The 18,097-nt window shown below is 38.3% G+C and overlaps 4 protein-coding genes across 4 annotated transcripts; 2 read left to right on the forward strand and 2 right to left on the reverse strand.

The window, feature by feature from the left end:
• The first annotated feature begins 815 nt into the window (after window positions 1-815).
• LOC101299348 (expansin-A11-like) lies at window positions 816-1,857 on the forward strand. The gene is made up of 3 exons (XM_004291287.1): window positions 816-1,048; window positions 1,133-1,454; window positions 1,548-1,857. Exons 1-3 carry the CDS (start codon window positions 910-912, stop codon window positions 1,855-1,857), a joined length of 771 nt encoding a protein of 256 aa, XP_004291335.1. The 5' UTR covers window positions 816-909.
• A 2,041-nt stretch (window positions 1,858-3,898) lies between these two features.
• Window positions 3,899-5,139, reverse strand: LOC101304840 (UPF0496 protein At1g20180-like). The gene is made up of 2 exons (XM_004292885.1): window positions 5,091-5,139; window positions 3,899-4,992 (listed from the first exon to the last, which is right to left on the reverse strand). Exons 1-2 carry the CDS (start codon window positions 5,137-5,139, stop codon window positions 3,899-3,901), a joined length of 1,143 nt encoding a protein of 380 aa, XP_004292933.1.
• Window positions 5,140-6,747: 1,608 nt separating this feature from the next.
• Window positions 6,748-9,761, reverse strand: LOC101299636 (probable cinnamyl alcohol dehydrogenase 6-like). The gene is made up of 5 exons (XM_004291288.1): window positions 9,578-9,761; window positions 9,136-9,477; window positions 7,901-8,189; window positions 7,656-7,809; window positions 6,748-7,555 (listed from the first exon to the last, which is right to left on the reverse strand). Exons 1-5 carry the CDS (start codon window positions 9,670-9,672, stop codon window positions 7,323-7,325), a joined length of 1,113 nt encoding a protein of 370 aa, XP_004291336.1. The 5' UTR covers window positions 9,673-9,761; the 3' UTR covers window positions 6,748-7,322.
• A 2,688-nt stretch (window positions 9,762-12,449) lies between these two features.
• LOC101305142 lies at window positions 12,450-16,162 on the forward strand. The gene is made up of 6 exons (XM_004292886.1): window positions 12,450-12,941; window positions 13,172-13,760; window positions 13,839-13,989; window positions 14,108-14,198; window positions 14,915-14,986; window positions 15,314-16,162. Exons 1-6 carry the CDS (start codon window positions 12,450-12,452, stop codon window positions 15,587-15,589), a joined length of 1,671 nt encoding a protein of 556 aa, XP_004292934.1. The 3' UTR covers window positions 15,590-16,162.
• The last annotated feature ends 1,935 nt before the right edge of the window (window positions 16,163-18,097 follow it).

An 18,097-nucleotide genomic window follows, 5' to 3' on the forward strand; every position in this document is an offset into this window, starting at 1 on the left:
AATAAACTATTGCTAGTCCATGGACTCTTCCAAAATGCTTGACGGTGCTACAAATCACATGGCAACTGTAACCTGCAGAATAGCTGTACTGAATGAAACCGCAAATTCGTTTCCCAAGTTCCAAATTCTTATTTAAAATAAAAAATAAGAAAATCAAAGACAAAAAAAATGGTTTGCTCTTGGCAAAGGTTAGGATTTGGCTAGATCAATATCGTAAGATTCCCTCCAAATGTCGGATCAGGTTAATATATGTCGAAAATCGACGGTGAGGAGGAGATGCTTTCTTACCTGTTGTAATTCTTCATATATTCATAAACAAGTAGAACTCATCACATTCAGAATCTGATTAGTATCACAAAGGGTGAAAATCATGTGCATTACACATGAACTGTAGTGGCCTTGTATGTATGTTCATCATAAGCGTCTAAAGAAGTACCATGTGAACCTGTGTGATATGATCCATCTCCAATATATATTCCACCATATACAAAAAGCTGCAATATATAATATTTGTCATTTTATCTTCGAATAGCAACAACATCTGCAACCTGCAAATTAACCCTTTAGGCCATTTTTAAAGCAGCAAGAATTTGGATTTATGGATATTTTTTGTGATTTATTCACGGCTCTTCTGTTGGGGACGAGCATGTGGGTGTGTGAGAGAGGACTATATAGAACATTAGAACGTGGGAATAATTGACTGAAACGATTCAGACTTTGCAGAGATGATGAAGTTTGGATTAAAATACACATCAAATCGTATCATTTACGTTCAATCCGGCTGCCATGTGAGCCTGTGCCATATTTTGCTTCATCTGTTTCGTCCGGTGCCTTATTTAAACAGAAACGTCTTGCGTAGAAAACCCAGTATCTGTAAATACAGCAATCGATCTCAAAGTGATACTAAGAATGGCGGCCATGGCAAAGCTCATTTCTGCATTGGCAATCTTGCTCAGTGTTTTCACATATGTTAATGGATTCACAGCATCTGGGTTCACTAGAGGTCACGCCACGTTCTATGGAGGAAGTGATGCGTCAGGAACTATGGGTATGTGTATTGAACAGTACGATCAAGTTGGTTCTGTAATCTGTGTTTGATATTGGTTTCACTAAAATTTGAGTACTATTGCAGGTGGAGCTTGTGGATATGGGAATCTGTACTCGGCAGGGTATGGGACTAGGACTGCTGCTTTGAGTACTGCTTTGTTCAACGATGGAGGTTCATGCGGGCAATGCTATAGGATCATCTGTGATTATGCATCAGATTCAAAATGGTGCATTAAGGGAGCATCTGTGACTATTACAGCAACCAACTTTTGTCCTCCTAATTATGATCTTCCTAGCAACAATGGAGGCTGGTGCAATCCGCCTCTTCAGCATTTTGACATGGCTCAACCCGCTTGGGAGAAGATTGGAATCTACAAGGGTGGCATCGTCCCCGTCTTGTTCCAAAGGTAATACAAAATCACATACTTCAGTTTCGTAAATCAAAAGGTGGTTCATCTAGCATTATTGTTTGTATAACAGAATTTGATCATGCCTTGCAGGGTTCCATGTAAGAAGCATGGAGGAGTAAGGTTCGCCATTAATGGGAGGGACTACTTTGAGCTTGTTCTGATTAGCAATATGGGAGGAGCAGGATCTATTAAATCTGCCTACATTAAAGGCTCGAAAACCGGTTGGATGGCAATGTCAAGAAATTGGGGAGCAAACTGGCAGTCCAATGCCTACCTCAATGGCCAATCTCTGTCCTTCAAAGTCACCACAACCGACGGAGTAACTAAACTGTTTACAAACATTGTTCCCTCAAGTTGGAAATTTGGCCAAACCTTCTCCAGTTTAGTACAGTTTTCTTAATCACTGAGCTTTCCGGTTCAGCTGGGTTTCTGATTTGGTTAATTTGGAAAGCAGCAGAGGCGTGCTTAACATATTTTACTTGAGCAGCCCGCCATATATTTTGGGTCAATTATCAGGTGGTTAACCCATGAGCTTAAAAGGGTATTGCGCATTTTGAGCAAACCTATCAAGTATGGATGTTGTTGTTATCTGTTATAGCAAATAAGAAGCGCGGTGAACATGCAGCTTAAGCTTCAACATGTAGAAATATGTTTACCTTCTACTACAGTTTATAATGTTATATATCATAGCATGAATCTCAATTGTAATAATTACTGTGTCGGGATCATTTTGCACAATGTTATATATCCAGTTCTATGAACTTTCTTTATTTTTGCTTGTGGAACTACTAGAATCAAATATAGCAATACCAAATAAAATTTAAGTTCTGTTCTCAATCCAGTTTGGTATAGAGAAAATTGCCAGAGAAGTCGGAAAAAAAAAAAAGGAAAAGAAAAAAATCCTTTAGAGCTGCGTACTTTGATTCTTCTAAGAGAAAAAGTTGGGTAGAGACGACCAGACGGCGGCGACTTTCATCTTTTAACTAAAGGAATGATCATACCAGCAATAATGCATCGGTACCTCGTCGAATCAAATTCTGTTTTAAGAGGGATCCAAGGAGGAGTACAGAGTATTAAGCCCACGAGGTAATGTGAAATGGGGCTTCTCTTTGTCTGGTTTTAGTTAGAATTGCGCTACTCATCTTCTTTGTTTTTCCTCTCATTTGGGCCTACTCTTTCATATGGTTCTGGTTACAGAATTACGCTTGGGCCTAAATAAGTGAATTTTTGGGTCTATTCTTCAATTAACACCTGTAATCTTCATTAAAATTTGAAATCAAAAGTATGTGGTGCAAGTCAAGTCATCTGTGGACTTCCAGAAAACGGAAAATGATTCTTGGCCTTAATAAAGTTTAAGATTTATGGCCTTAATTTTAGGTGGCATGCTATATCTAGACACATCACCAATTAAAAAGATTATGTCATGTTGTTCTTAAGCAAAAATATAATTTTATCTTTCCAAATCCAATGACTATATTATTTAGTCTTTTTATTAAGAGAAAAAAAATTTGATTTTTCTTGCTTTTATAATTAAAAAATATATATTTCTAGCATTTTCTTTCTCTTTCTCTTTTCATCACTGTCATGCTTAGATTGAACATAACATATAGTGTGAAAATATATATATTTATGAGAATATACTTGTTCAAAAACACGAATTTTTATGAAATATATATATACATATATAATTTGTCCAAGAAAAATCAATTTCGTCCAGATTTTTTTTTTACATATATGTATATTCGTCCAAAATAAAGTATACACACACACACACACACGTAATCATACTAAAAGAAATTCGATAGAGATTTTTTTATTTTTTATTTTATTTTAAAAATTCGATACATAATATGGCTTATATATAGATATCACAATTTGCAAAAATAAAATATTAAAATGGAACTAAATTTCGATTCACAAAGATATAAGGAAATTTTAAGAAATTTACGAAATTGATTTATAGTATAAAAGCCTAATTTGGTAAGATTTAACTTGATCATTAGTATTAATAAATTAACTAAATTTGGTATATACGCATCCATATTAAAAGGGTGAGAAAATATTTCATATTAGTATATAGCATCCATTAATTATTAAGGTTAAGATTGTATTTTTACTTAAGAGTGAAATGACATAATTTATTAAATTGATGATGTGTCTATGTGACATGTCATACCACATGCATAAGATTAAAGCCATAAATCTTCGACCTTATTAAGGCCCTCTAGCACTACCCCAGAAAACTACTCGCATATACAATTTGTTATCTCGTATTGGGTAGTCGGTTTGAGATGGCTTAGTTGATTTCATGAAGCAACAATAATTGGATTTTGCTCACGGCCAAAGCTTGTATATATCATTAAAACTTTGTGATCACCACGCCTACTTCGCCAAAAAGCATGATGATGATGATCACAAATAAAAACAAGAATTCTGAATCACTAATGTGTTGCCAATATTTCTTGAAGCACAAGCCTTCTTGATTTGTTGATCGTCAGCATACACAAGTATACATGTTCTTCAAGCTCCTCCAACTGCTCCATGAAGTTAGAGTCATGGACATGAAATTCTCGCACAACCCCCTTGAATACTTCACAGTTAATTCCATTCCTCACACACAAATCTGCAACAGCTTTGCGGTGTTCTACCTCATCCTGTAATCTCATGACCAGCCGACTCATGGTATCGAAATCGTTGATCAGTATGTAAATCCCTTTGGCTGCAACATCGAGTTGCTCCCCGTGAATTTCGTGGACGTCGAATCTTGACTTGAACCACTGCTCTCCTGACTCCATTTTCTTCTTGCACAAACCTGCAGAACAAGCCATGATTGCCGGCGCTGCCACTATTCCGATCATGCTATGAAATGCAAAGACTAGCAAACCTATCAAAAGTGCACTGTGTGACACCACCAGTCCAACTCCTCCAACTTTCTTCAGAATCCTGTTACGCTTTGCCCTACGCCGAATCTTCTGCTGTCTCGATGTCAGGCTACTGAGCAATGCTGAGTAGCTATCGTGAATGTCACGGAATTGCAGGGGGCTGATAATCGACAACGGGTTTTTGAGACGTGCAAACGTTGTAAGCTCCCGGAAAATAGCCCGGCATTGCTCGTCGGTGTAAATGCTTCTTTGGCTTAGCTTCTTCATCACTTTCTTTATGTTGCCGTACTCTGCGTGCGTTTGATGGATGCTTCTGAGGAGTAGCTCGCATATATGGCACGCCTCTAGGCTCGCTTCAAAGTAGTCGGTGAGAAGGTGGTGCACGTTTATTCCATCCTCGCTAATCATCTCATTGAGGGTTTCTTGCCGCGGATCGAGCAGATTTTCTGATAGATTCACATAGAAAGGAACTGATGGAGAAGAAGATAGTAGATTAGGGTTTGTTGTTGGATATTGTACCGATCCATGAACTCTATCCCACATTTCTAGATATGATTTTGTTCTGAAAACTTCCAAATACTCGTCGTTCACACTTAGCTTACTGGAAAAGCTACCTCCACCGCCTCGGTGATCAATTTTCCTTGATCTGCTGCCTGAAGAACACCATAACAAAACACATCAGAAACAAAATCAAAATGACCGATCATATATAGGTAAAGAAAATGAAACATGTTTCTAAATCGGAACTCACCTGGTTTCGAAAACATAGATCTCAACCCGGATCGTAGACTCTTCCTCATCTTGGATATGTCGATATGATCGGATGTATGAAAGATGTATCTATGTTTCTCTTAATTCTACTTCTAGATCGCTGTCTCGGATAACTGGTCGGAGAGGGAGGGATTGTTATTAGAAGAAGGCTAAGAGAGTAGCGTCGTGCTGTATATATAGAGCAGCTGGTTTCTTAGACGGATCCACCTTAGTTATAATCCAGTTGGCAGTTAGCACCGCTTTCAATTTAGTTATGGATCGATAATAGGATTGCTTAGGTTTCACGTCAGAGTCCCTCACACGCTGTGTTCTTCTACGTGTAAGGCTTTGGAGACAAGGTGAGCGTTTATGGAGAAGAAACAATCTGCCAGATTGCCATGAAAGCGAAGATTACAGCAGAATCATCACTGGTGCTATCAATATTATCATAATTTTTATTTTATTTTTCCATCAAATTAATCCTCATACAATACGCCATAGAAAGACAGAAATCAAATCTCTTGTAATCGATTTTTTTCCAACTTTAATATTTGCGTTAATGTATGTTCTAAACTTTATGTAACGTGTTTCGAATGCGCACTGGAACGTGAATTCTCTTTGAAATGTCATATTAAGATAAAAATTCCAAGTCATGCATGTATGGTTTTTTCTTTTGAAAGGTTGTGTTAAGATAGAAACTCCAATCATGCAAGAATTCTTCTTTTTTGATGCATGCATGGATCGATTTATGATCAAATGTAGATAAGGAAATATGTGTTCAGGCAACTCGATCTTAACTTTTTCCATGTACACAAATTAAGACAGGAAAACGTGAATGCTGAGAGTTTGCTTCTGCCCAAACCTGAGTTCTAACCTAGCTTTCCTTTTCTTCGGCTGTATTCCCACAAGAGTGAACCAAAAGATGAACATATTCGAGCACGTTGTCTTAATTATGTGGTGCCATGATTTCTAGTCACATATTAAGGATCGGATACTGATATTAATTAAACCTACCTTATGATGCAAGCAATTTATATAGTTTCCAAAACTCTACTTCATAGAATACATATATAGAAGGATATGGTGCATATATATACACCTCTCGTTCTTCAGTTACTTCTTTCTTTGACGTCGTCAAGTAAGAGTCTTCTGTTAGCGATTCATAAGTGAGATTTGTGACATTATTAATCAAAGATGCGTAAAAGCATATCCAAAGAATCATGGCATAACTAATATGTAGCTGGTAGGACAAATGAAGGAAGCTAATGATTGATCAATTAGGGTTGACGTGGCTTGATGGAGAAATGACGACTGATCAAAATGTGGCTAAGATTTCAAACATAGGATTTCATTTTCATTCTGTACGTAAGATAGGTGACGTCGACCTCCAAACAACAGTGAATATGGCTTAATCTAATCTCACACATGTATCACTCGTTAATGTGCATTTTCATCATTACAACTAATACATTATTCATATTGTTTGTTGCTTTACAATATGAAAGAGAACAGCAAGCATATCGTGGTTTCAGATCGATTGGTGTATATTCATCAACATTATGCTTAACTTGTGATTATCGATCATTCGCGAAGCAATCATATTTATTTCTTAATCAAGTGGATAAATATCATTGTGACAAGACTTGAAAAACTATGCACTTCAACCAAACAACTTGACTCATTCAACACAAATTGACAAGTATAAACTGAGGTTTACAAAAGTGGCAACCATGATTCTTGACTCCTAAAGTTTCTCCACAGCCATCTTGACGACTTGACCAAACTAAACAACAAAGACCCCCCTAACCCTTAATTAATTAACTCAAATCACATAGCTAATAATTAATTAAGATGGTGATTACAATATATGGTACAAAGACGGCAGCCATTTTGGCTTTGTTTGGTTCACGGAAATGAAAATAGTTCATTTGTCTTTCCCACGGGAAGAGAAATGAAATTTTTCGATGATTTTCCGTTCCGATGTTTGATAACACAAGAAAAATCATCCGGAAAGTTATTAATTAAAATAATATATTGTGAGTAATAAATACAAAGAAAAAAGATAGCAAAGTGAATCCTATGAATTTTTGGAAAGAACAACTTTTCCTCACATTTTCCCAGCCTTTAGGAAAGTATTTATTTTCCTTCGACATTTCCAAACGCAGGAAATGAACAACTTTCATTTCCTGATTGTTACTTTCCACGAACCAAACGAGGCATTTAGGTAACTACTCTAAAGACTGGAATAGATTTGATCATCATCAACAACAACAGCTGGGGAACTGGCAATGTCGATAACAAAGCGATACCTAACGTCATTCTTCGCGACGCGTTCGAAGGCTTGGTTGATCTTGTCCGGCGTTGTAAGCTCAATGTCGCATGTAATGTTGTGTTTGCCGCAAAGTTCCATCATCTCCCTCGTCTCCTCCATCCCTCCGATCACACTGCCCTTCACTGCTCTCTTCCCTGCACCAGTAACAATGCATGAGACTTTGATCTAGCTAGGTGAATAGTTAGGGCATGCACAAGGCTAATAATTATCTAATATTACTTAATTATGTATTACCAAATATCAGAGGGAATGAAGGCAAGGTAAAAGGCTGGTCAGGTGCACCCACAACCACCATGGTCCCGTTCACTTTGAGCAACTCTAACAGTGGTCCGAGACAGTGCTTAGCTGACACCGTGTTTAGTATGAAGTCCAGGCTCCTCTTTCCTCTCTGTCATATAAATTTATAGAGTAAATTAAGGATAAATTAGTTTATAATACGGATGTTAATGTATATTATTCCATGTAAAATAATTAATTACCTGCATTTGTTGCTCATCAGTGCTGACTATGAAATCGTCTGCACCCAAGTGACCTTTGGCCTCTTCCTCTTTGGAAGGAGATGTGCTGATGACGGTGACGTGATGACCAAAGGCCTTTCCGAATTTCACCGCGACGTGTCCGAGACCTCCGAGGCCGACGACGCCGATCTTCTTTCCCGGTGTTTTGTGTAGGTCGTGGTCTCTGAAGGGGGTGAACACTGTCACTCCGGCGCACAATAACGGCGCTGCAGAATCCATCGGTAGGTTTTCTGGTATGCGCACCACGTACCTAATTCATCATCAACCATCATGTTCACCAAGTACGTTAATTAACACCACGGTTAACTAATCACTCTGCTTGAACTTGATTAAACCAAACACATGCAAGCTACCTGAGCTAGATTTGTATATAATTATTTGACAGCTGCAACATATTCTTATTAATCTTCTGCAATGAGCCAATGATCGCGATCGATGAACTACTGCTGCTATAATTAATCTTAGAAGACGACAGTCGATTACGACATCTTTTTGTTCCTTTATCTGCTTATTATTAAACCCTTTACAACCACAGAAACCATATAAAGATAGAAGTAATGGACTTCAGAACCCACATACCCTGATCTACTCCAGCTTTACCAAAAGAACGATCAGGAAGCCGGTCATCACTACTTTCAAAAGATAATTGCATCAAAAGAAGCAAGGAAGGATAAGTATGGTGTTGACTGGCTGTTCTATTATAAGCTCCGAGTATTGAAACTGAAAACTTAATTCTTCAAACTAACTTAATGATCTGAGACACACAGAATATATATAACATTGAGTGATCTAATGGTAAGGTCTCCAGAATTTCAATACTGTAAATTGGTTATAGAGCTTTCAGGTGCCGAACCATATTATATATTGTATATTCTACCCAATGTTTTAAGGTAGTAACATGGTAGCTAGCTAGGTTCGAATACTAAGAACAAATTATATGACATACCAACCAATTGTACGTCGTCTTCCCACCCAAATAGGAAAAATAAAGAATTGAATAATAAGCTGGCCTGCACTATTCCTTCAACAGAACTTTCCACGCCATATTTAGAATAGACTTCTCAAAGAACAAGACCAAAAACCTAAATCAATTGCTTTTATTTGCATCAAACGTAGAATTACGATGACTAATTGTAGACATGAGATTTATGATGAGCTTGATTAGTTTAGTTGATATGTACTTGTAGGTAACGTACCTATGATCGGCGACCAACATTTTGGAGTATCCACCGTAGGTAATACTACCATCCCAGAAGACGCCATTGTAGGTAAACTGAAGGTCCTCGCAGTAGTTCTCCTGGGATTCCTTGCAGAAATCACACTCCAAACACGTCGCCGCCAAGCACCCGACACCGACTCTATCTCCGACCGAGAAGTTCTTGACGTTGCTCCCAACTTTCATGACCAACCCAGTAATCTCATGACCAGGGACAATAGGATACATGGTGATACCCCAGTCATTCCTAGCTTGGTGAAGATCAGTGTGGCATATGCCACAGTACAATATCTTTATCGTAACATCGTTGATCCCGTTTTCTCTGCAGCAGTTTTAGTATAAGATACATGATGAGCGAGGCTGCAAACAAAATTCTCATGTAACAAAGTAATGATCGAGTATATATCATATCCAGAGCGAACCTTCGTTTGAAGATGAAAGGAGTAATCTTGCCGGAGGAATCATGAGCTGCCCACCCAGAAACGGTCTGTATGTGATTCGGAGTTGTCTGAGCCATAAGAGCGATCTAGCGACGTACTAGGCTAAGAATGATCGACTTGGTTTGAGAATGTAGGAGCAGCTAGCAGAACTCACTTCAATAATATCGACTACTGGAGTGGTGGAACTCGATATTTATAACTAGAACACATATAAGCAAAAGTAGGGTAGGTATTGACTCGGACTAACTAAACTAACTAAGAAAGAAAGACTTGGAGGTTTGAATGAAAAGAAATGAAATACATTTTCACAGTCACTTCCAAGTCATTTCGATCTGAATATCAAAGATATATATGTTGTCTCGTCGATCATTTTCCTTGAAACAGAGTGTTCACATTTTATAATTCTGTCATTGCCATGGAACGTGAAAAATGCTAGTCTCGATCATAGAAAAAATATTTATAAAATATTATTAATATATGAGATATTTGGTTGCACAATATCTCAAAAAGATTCTCAGTGTTCTCAATGAGAGCATTTGGATTCGAAGAGTTTCATCCACCATTGCAGGAAATATATATATCATTGAACCAATTTGGTGTCGGTGATTCCATCTTCATTCTTGGTTTTTCAAAATGAAAGGTACAAAGATGCTCATTTTAACTGATATAGTGTTCATCTAATTAATATTATTTTTCTTTCTGTGCATAATGTTGTATTTAGCACTCAACTACTCACTCAAATGGCATATGTACAAAAACCATGCATGACACTGTATTAAAAAAGAACCCAACTTCGGTGACAAGCCCCTTAACGTGACCACATTCAATGAACATGAGACACGTGTCTATTTTAAAGGTTTGGCTGTAATTTAAGGACATAACAAAGGGTTTTGAGTATTTGGCATGTTTGTTTATAATTATTGTTGACACTTGTCCATCGATCTCTCATTGATGTTTGTCACCTATAAATGACCATAACTGGTCTAAGGTATCTCTCATTGATGTTTGTCACCCATAAATCATTGATGTTTGTCATCCATAAATGACCATAGCTGGTCTAGGGTATCTCTCATTGATGTTTGTCACCCATAAATGACCATACCTGGTCACCTAAATCATTTCCATTAAAAAAACCTAATGGTGATCTTCCTATATATAATTTAGTACTTTGACTTGACGGACTAAATTCACTAGTTCTAGTTCGTCAAAGGCTTATGTGTAAAGATAAGGAAAATGATTATAGGCCGGCCTATTCTTGATAAGCAATTCTGGGCCGCAAAAGCTAACTCCTGGTTGTTACGGTAAACAGTAGTTAATAGCATATTATTGCTATTGCCAACCTTCAATTCATGAATCATAAAATGTTTTAATTATATTGTTTTCTTGTTGGCAACCACAAATGTTTGTTGGGTCTACAATTCGTCACTTTGTGGGTCAACTATACTCTCAAGACCTTTTTCAGAACAAGTGTTTCATGGAATCTTTTGTATCCGCATACAGGTTCATGTATTCTGATGTCATGCTTAGACACTTGCGTAGGAACGATACGAGTCAAAGTTTAAATTCTTTCTCACCATTCAGATTCCAACACTAACAAATATGAGAACTCAATTGTTTTTCATAATTAACTTTTTAATCCATGCGTTCTAGTTAGTAAAGTAGTAAACACATAGATACACGGAAATATTGAGATCGTTTTAGTATTCTCAAATCTAATCTAAATTGCTCAGTACCATTTGGTCTAGCGGCATATTCTCTTTTTAGTTTGACTTATAAAGTTGTAATATTTACCTGATAAAAAAAATCTAAATTAAAAAAAGAGCATCTTCATTACACGGCGTGTATCTTCACATATATACATGAATATTTAGGATTAGAGAAAATAATATAGAAACATGATAGTCAAACACATTGATGACATATGAACGGTTAAAATTACATCGTGTAAATACACAGTAATTATTTGTCAGTTTATGATCTAACCAATCTCAATTTGTTTTCCTAATTAATTCTAGAGGTAGGAGTCCCAAATCCCCCATTTTGTTTATAAACACAGTTGAACTGGTCGTGGAATTTTCTTTTCTGGGTCGGCACCTAAAATGCGATTTGAGTCCAAAACATATGGGCATCAAACACGTTTTATGATCCATCTAAGCATCTGATTGGGTCGATGCTCATGTCTTGAAATAGAAAACCCTAATGGGCTGGAAGACCCAACGAAACAAAAACTACGGACTCCGGTCGCTATCAAGGCCCAAACAGAAGCAACAGATTTGATTTTGATAGGTCAAAAAAGTAATTGCCGCGAGAAAGTAACAGAAAACCCTTAAAATCAGTGTAGGAAGGTACAGTACACTAGGCATACAAGGCAAGAAATAAACCGCAAATAGAAAGAAAGTGAGAGCGAATAATAATTATTAATTATTTCGAATGAGGAGTTTTTAGTAATTGCAGGAGTTCGATGAGAAAACCTTGTAGCCCCTGTGTGCTGTAGTTTCCGTAGTTCAGAGAACACACCAAAGTAGAGGAGAGAAAGAAAGAAAGAGAGGCCGAGAAGGAGAGAGAGAGGGAGGAGAGTCACACCGTGTGGTTTTCTCTGAGAGAGAGTGGGACGGTTGCTTGTGCTTTTCACGTGCAAGATCCGTCGTCGGTGTTTAATCTATCACCAATTATCTTGCTGCATTTTAATTTCTATTAGAAACAAAAACAATTCCTTTCTGTTCGAATCGTTCTGCAACTGGGTGTTGTTTTTGTTTGTGTAATTAGTTAATTGATTAATTTTTATATTGAGGTTTGATAAATATACTGATCAGAGTGAGTTTTGTTGTGTGAAAACTTGTAACCCTAAATCGGCATGGCCACGGCTGCCGATTCCTCTTCCGCCAATCACCACTCTCCTAGGCCTGATTTCGACGGCGGCGGCGTCAATAGACGAACCACTCCCTGGGCCAAGGTCGTACGAGGGGATTCGGAGTCGTCTTCTTCGATAACACCCAATCATCAATCTCCACCGTCGCCGCCGCCGCCTTCGACCTCTGTGCCGGAGCAAAACCCCTCTTCTGCGACGGCGGCAACGGCTCGTTCTTCGCCTTCTCCGCCGCCGCCAGCGGATGCTTCCTCAGCTGCTGCTGCTGCTGAGAGCGCCGATGGACAAAACGGCAATGCGGCTCGGGGAAAGAAGCCAGCTTGGAACAAGCCCTCCAAGGACGCCGTTGAGGTTGGTCCGGTAATGGGTGCGGTGGCTTGGCCTGCTTTGTCTGAGTCGGCTAGGGCTTCACCTAAATTGCCAGCTGATTCGTCTTCCAAGACTGTCACTGATGTCTCAGTCCCACCACCTGTATCTCCGGTATGGTTCACTTCTTTATCTGTTGAAATTGGTAAAGGAAAATAATTTTGATTCAGCTGTTCATAGTGTTAGGTTTGTTGGTGACAATAAGATGATCTAACTGAATTGCAGTAGCTATTTTTATACTCTCTGTATTTTATCTGCAACCAAAATCAGTAAATACTATAACTTTTGCTCAAGTGTAGTTAAATCAAAGTACTAATGATCATCTTATGTGCCCTTGATGATAGGGACCTGTTATAACACCTTCACCCAACTCCAAAAAGCTCCATGGTAATCATGCAAACACTAACCCAACATCAACTCATGCAATGCCAGCTCGACAAAGACCAACAAAACGTGGCGGCGGGAGCAGCACGGGGGGTGCAAATGCACAGGCACATCCACACAGTGGTTTTGCACACCCTCCCCTACCGCCACCACCGCCACCATTCCCTGTTTTCCCTCTACCAAATGGCTATGGTACTTTGGTGCCTGCCATGCCTGATCCTTCTCCAAGAGACCCCTCTTTTCGTGGCAGCAATTGGGACGCTAGACCGATTGGTATTGGGCATCAAACACACCAAGTAAATGATCCCAGGAATTCTTCGCGCAGGGGAAATTTTGGTTCCCACACGCGTGGAGATGGTCCTTTCCACAACAATTATGGGAGCAAGCGTGATCAACAAGATCGTGGAAATTTTATGAATGGCAGAGATGTCCAGATGCATCAGCTGCAGAGACCTCCTCCAAGGGGCCTTGTAAGACCGGTACCACCAAGTAGTGCTGCATTTACCCCTCAGCCGGTAAGACCATTTGCCAACCCCATGGGTTTTCCAGGTGAGTATGCTTACTTATGAGAATAATTATTATCATTTGGTTATATGGCAAGTAAACTAATATCTCTGTTTTTCTTAGAGTTTGTTTACATCCCTACATTGCCTTTGGATCCAATCAGGATGCCATTCATTCCCCATGCACCACATCCTGCAATGTTTATGCCTGTTGCAGAATCCCCTATGCCTTCTCTTCCTTCATTGATAGTCAACCAAATAGATTATTACTTCAGGTACATTTTATACGGTTTTCAGCTCTAATTCATTTCCAGTTTGTTAGTTAGATGATCCTTTATCTTTCTAGCTATCTTGAAAATTAACCGCACATGTTGTATTGTTTGCCTATTGCAGTGACACTAACCTGATAAGAGATGAATATTTGCGGTCAAACATGGATGCTCAAGGATGGGTTCCTATATCTCTAATAGCAAACTTTCCTCGAGTATGTTATAAATAGTTGTTTTAGTTCAGTTTCATCTGTTATAACATTATAGAAAGTTAGTGAGTAAAACATCACCATATCCTTTTAATAAAAGACATGCCGACACAAGTCAACTCTTAAAGGAAATGTTAGCTGGTGAAGTTCTAAATTTGCTTTCCCTATTCTGACAATGATTCAATGGTAACAAGTTCATGTTTGACAACCATTTTAACTTTACATTATGTATGGTCTTTCTGTACTAAAAGAATGGCAAAATCAAATCATAATAAACAATAACCTTTTGAGCTAGTAAATCCTTGTTATAATTCTTATTATCTGCAATATATCATGTTATTCCCTATGTATATAACATATTCTTTACTCTTTCTTGATCCTTCGAAGAGAGATGGTGAGCAAAATTTTGGTTCTCTGTGTTAACAGTTGCCAAATATTTTATGCTAAAACTATGGCTATATACTTTTTCAATTGTTAATATACTAGAAATTTTGGAATGTGTACCAGTTTATTTGTTTTAATTCAACTCTTGACAAGCTCCAATAGTTGAAACCTTGAGGAATAGTTTTCTTTTTCTGTGTGGTTCAATGTGGAGAAGATACCAAGAGTGAGTTAAAGGAATAAGATCTTAAAGAAATGTTGTGATTGAAATAGATTAATTGTTTATTTGATAGTAAGCTTTAGCTTGTTTAACTATCTTTGATTTGCTTGTTGCTCATCAGGTTAAGAGTCTGACAACTAATGTCCAGTTGATAATGGATTCCTTGAGAGCTTCAAGTATTGTTGAAGTACAGGTGACTTTCTTATAGGTTTTCCTGGTACTTTTGATGAACCCTGTTTTTGAAGAGACTTTTTTTGCCTGATAAGACTTTTAGTTTATAGGGTTAATTGGAGAAAATGACTCACTCCAGGCAATTTTTATTCCCCTTAATCGTATAATTTTAATTGGAGGATATGACTTGCAATGGGCACTTTTTGTTCCCATTTTTCGTTTATGTTAACTAGAGGAAAATTAGGGAATGACTTACCCAAGACATTTCTTCCTTTGATTAAATCTGGCAACCTGGCTTGCAATTGACATTTTTATTAACTTAGTTTGATTGTCATTGTGATTGCCACAGGATGACAAGGTTAGGAGGCGTAACGATTGGACAAAATGGATATCAACTAGTGGTCGGCTTGCATCCGAATCAGGCTCATCGTCCGGTGACGTACAAAGTTCTGACATGCTTTCAACTTCTTTTCAAAAGATGACAGTTGATGATGCGTCTACGAGCCAAAGTAGTATGGCAGGTAACCCAGATGTGAACTCTAAGGCTACTCCACAGAACTTTTCAACTGAGTCAGCTGGAGTGTCACAGCTCCCCAACGGGGATGTCACTCAAAACAATAGTTGAAGTTGAAATACATCAATATGTACCACCAATACATTCAAGCAAAATCCAGGCGAAAAAGTGCTCTTCTGATCTTGGAAGGGTTCGTTAATCAAACGAAGAGGAAGGTTGCTATAGTGAAAGCCCGCAATCACCATTTCTTTATATTCTGTTACTTTGCCTAGTTTTGGCATGTTTTTGAGGCTAGTACAGAAACAAATAAGAAATAATCATAAATTATTCTTCATGCACGAAGAGGGGAAGATTGACATGGAGCAGAAAACAGGCAGAATTTTGAGGTTATTGGGTTGTATAGTTTGGATTTGGTGTGAATGTTTGTGGTTGCTTCTATTTTTTGGGGTGCATTTTGATGGCATATGTAGGCAAAAATGGATCAGAGCTTCGAACGAGATGTTCTTTTCAGGGTATTAAGGTTTGGGAAAGTAAGCTTTTGGGTATGCAGCGCAGTTCTGGTGGAGGTGATGATTGAAACTGAAGTGCACTGCACTTATGTTTGTTTGCCGAAGTTGGTCGGACCATGCTTGAAATTTGGCAATTTTGTACTCATAAATTTTATTAATGTTTCTTTTATAGTTTACTTTTGCTCTTTTCCTTTCCTAAGTTTATATGTCATTACAGGCAGTCAGGCATCACTACTGCATTCCATCCCACCTGTTGTTGGTATTCTTTCCGGGATCGGATGTGTTTTAAGAAGCAATGGGCCTTTCTGGAGTAACAACTCATTTGACAATTGACATGTTATCATATGTTTGGGTCGCATTTTACAATTAAGTAGCAAAACATTTTACATTTTTCCGAATGTAGACCAGTACATAAATGCATGGGGTAGGTTTACAATTAAATAACAATGAGTTTAGTTCAATAATATCGGTAGACTTATTGACGAATTGATTAGTTTCACAATACGAAATTAATAATTTATGCGACTTTTAGATGAATTAGTAGTTTCATGATACGAAGTCAATCATGTTCACCTAGTCAGCGACAGACCAAAAAATTGTGGTCAGTCACCATTGAATTTAAATCCAAGGGCGGGGAGAATTATTTTTTAATAGAGTTATTTTGTCCTCAACTCTTTGATGTTAATCTAATGGTGACTGACTATGAATCTCTTAATCAGTGACTGACTATGTGAACATTACTCGAATTCACACTGTTTTTTTACTTCTTACAAATTTGGACCTTCTCTGGATGAGTAAGATTCAAACTGTAAAGTACTTATCTTTTTTGTTATGATAAATCGACCTGAAGTGTGCCAGTTCTCAACCCAATATCTGTAACTCTGTAAGTCCTTTTGCATTAAACCAACAACCTGATCATCACTAATGGAAAACAAAGTGGCTAGTTGCAGGGACTTGCTGTTGCAATACACTAGCATAATCCCATCCGCTTGTAGTGGAGGTATATATGTTTGTGGTTTGACAATATAAATAGTTATCAGTGAACTTTAATCATGACAATGGCTAAACATTCAAAAAAGATCATAAGAACTATTATATAGACTTTTAAAAGAGTTATTATTCTTGCGATAGAAGTTTCTTTTTTGTTTTTTTTGTTTTTTTATACAAGGGCTAAATGGTAGCCTTCACATCATAACAATTAATGAAACCTCAGAATACAAGGAGTCGTTGTGTCTAAACCCGATACTGTAAGAACACCATTAGACATGTATACAAAATCTATGCATTCTAACAAGCACCATTTAGTAAAGAGTGCATCATTAGCTACTCCATACTTCACAATTTTTGCAACATACCGGAAAAATACCGCTCATGCAGAGCCATAAGTTACAATATCTATCAACTTTTTGGCTATGATGCCACTAGGAATAACCAGTGACCCCAAGTTTCATTTTGCTACTACGAGGCTGCGATCATTTGACAAAGCAAGGACCTCGCTGCCTCATTATAACAAACATGACACATTGTGTGCATTTACCAGGACGTAGCCCACATGTATCCAAAACCACTAAAATACAAAAAAACAAAAACCAAAAATAATAATAATACCTACTTGCATGGTTCTAAAAGGCGCCACCTTGCCTCGCCTAGGCACCGCCTAGGCTGTAGGCGAAGCAAAGCCCCCCGGATTTTCACCGAGTTGTTCAAATGAGGCGGTCAACCTCCCAAGGACCGCCTAGGCGGTCAAGGCGCCGCCCAGGCGAAGCAGGCGTGTCCGAGGCGGCCTTGGACCAGGCGCGTAAGAAAACCACCGTCCAGCCTCGATCTTCGCCGCTGCTTCTTAGCTTTCTGGAGAGAGAGAGATTTGAGCATCGATCTACCAGACCTCCTCTAGATTCGAACCAAACCTCGTCGGACCAACCTCCGATCGATGATGGTTTGAACCAGACCTTGTCGGAGCGGCGACCAACCACAGATCGACAAAAGATTCAGAGTTTCAGACTAGATCTCGTTGGCAGACGAGAGAGAGAGAGAGAGAGAGAGAGAGAGAGAGAGAGAGAGAGAGAGAGAGAGAGAGAGAGAGAGAGAGAGAGAGAGAGAGAGAGAGTAG

The sequence above is a fragment of the Fragaria vesca genome, linkage group LG2 (genome assembly GCF_000184155.1).
Source record: "Fragaria vesca subsp. vesca linkage group LG2, FraVesHawaii_1.0, whole genome shotgun sequence".
NCBI lineage: Eukaryota > Viridiplantae > Streptophyta > Magnoliopsida > Rosales > Rosaceae > Fragaria > Fragaria vesca.

Bases quoted from the DNA above. Each gene is read 5' to 3' on its own strand.
- LOC101299348 (XM_004291287.1), top strand. From the start codon at position 910: ATGGCGGCCATGGCAAAGCTCATTTCTGCATTGGCAATCTTGCTCAGT. The intron at 1,049-1,132 runs GTATGTGTATTG...GTACTATTGCAG, and splicing joins TGATGCGTCAGGAACTATGG to GTGGAGCTTGTGGATATGGG. The intron at 1,455-1,547 runs GTAATACAAAAT...CATGCCTTGCAG, and splicing joins GTCCCCGTCTTGTTCCAAAG to GGTTCCATGTAAGAAGCATG.
- LOC101304840 (XM_004292885.1), bottom strand. From the start codon at position 5,139: ATGAGGAAGAGTCTACGATCCGGGTTGAGATCTATGTTTTCGAAACCA. The intron at 4,993-5,090 runs GTGAGTTCCGAT...GGTGTTCTTCAG, and splicing joins ATCTATGTTTTCGAAACCAG to GCAGCAGATCAAGGAAAATT.
- LOC101299636 (XM_004291288.1), bottom strand. From the start codon at position 9,672: ATGGCTCAGACAACTCCGAATCACATACAGACCGTTTCTGGGTGGGCA. The intron at 9,478-9,577 runs GTTCGCTCTGGA...AAACTGCTGCAG, and splicing joins CCTTTCATCTTCAAACGAAG to AGAAAACGGGATCAACGATG. The intron at 8,190-9,135 runs GTACGTTACCTA...ATGATGAATTAG, and splicing joins ATGTTGGTCGCCGATCATAG to GTACGTGGTGCGCATACCAG.
- LOC101305142 (XM_004292886.1), top strand. From the start codon at position 12,450: ATGGCCACGGCTGCCGATTCCTCTTCCGCCAATCACCACTCTCCTAGG. The intron at 12,942-13,171 runs GTATGGTTCACT...CCTTGATGATAG, and splicing joins TCCCACCACCTGTATCTCCG to GGACCTGTTATAACACCTTC. The intron at 13,761-13,838 runs GTGAGTATGCTT...TGTTTTTCTTAG, and splicing joins CAACCCCATGGGTTTTCCAG to AGTTTGTTTACATCCCTACA.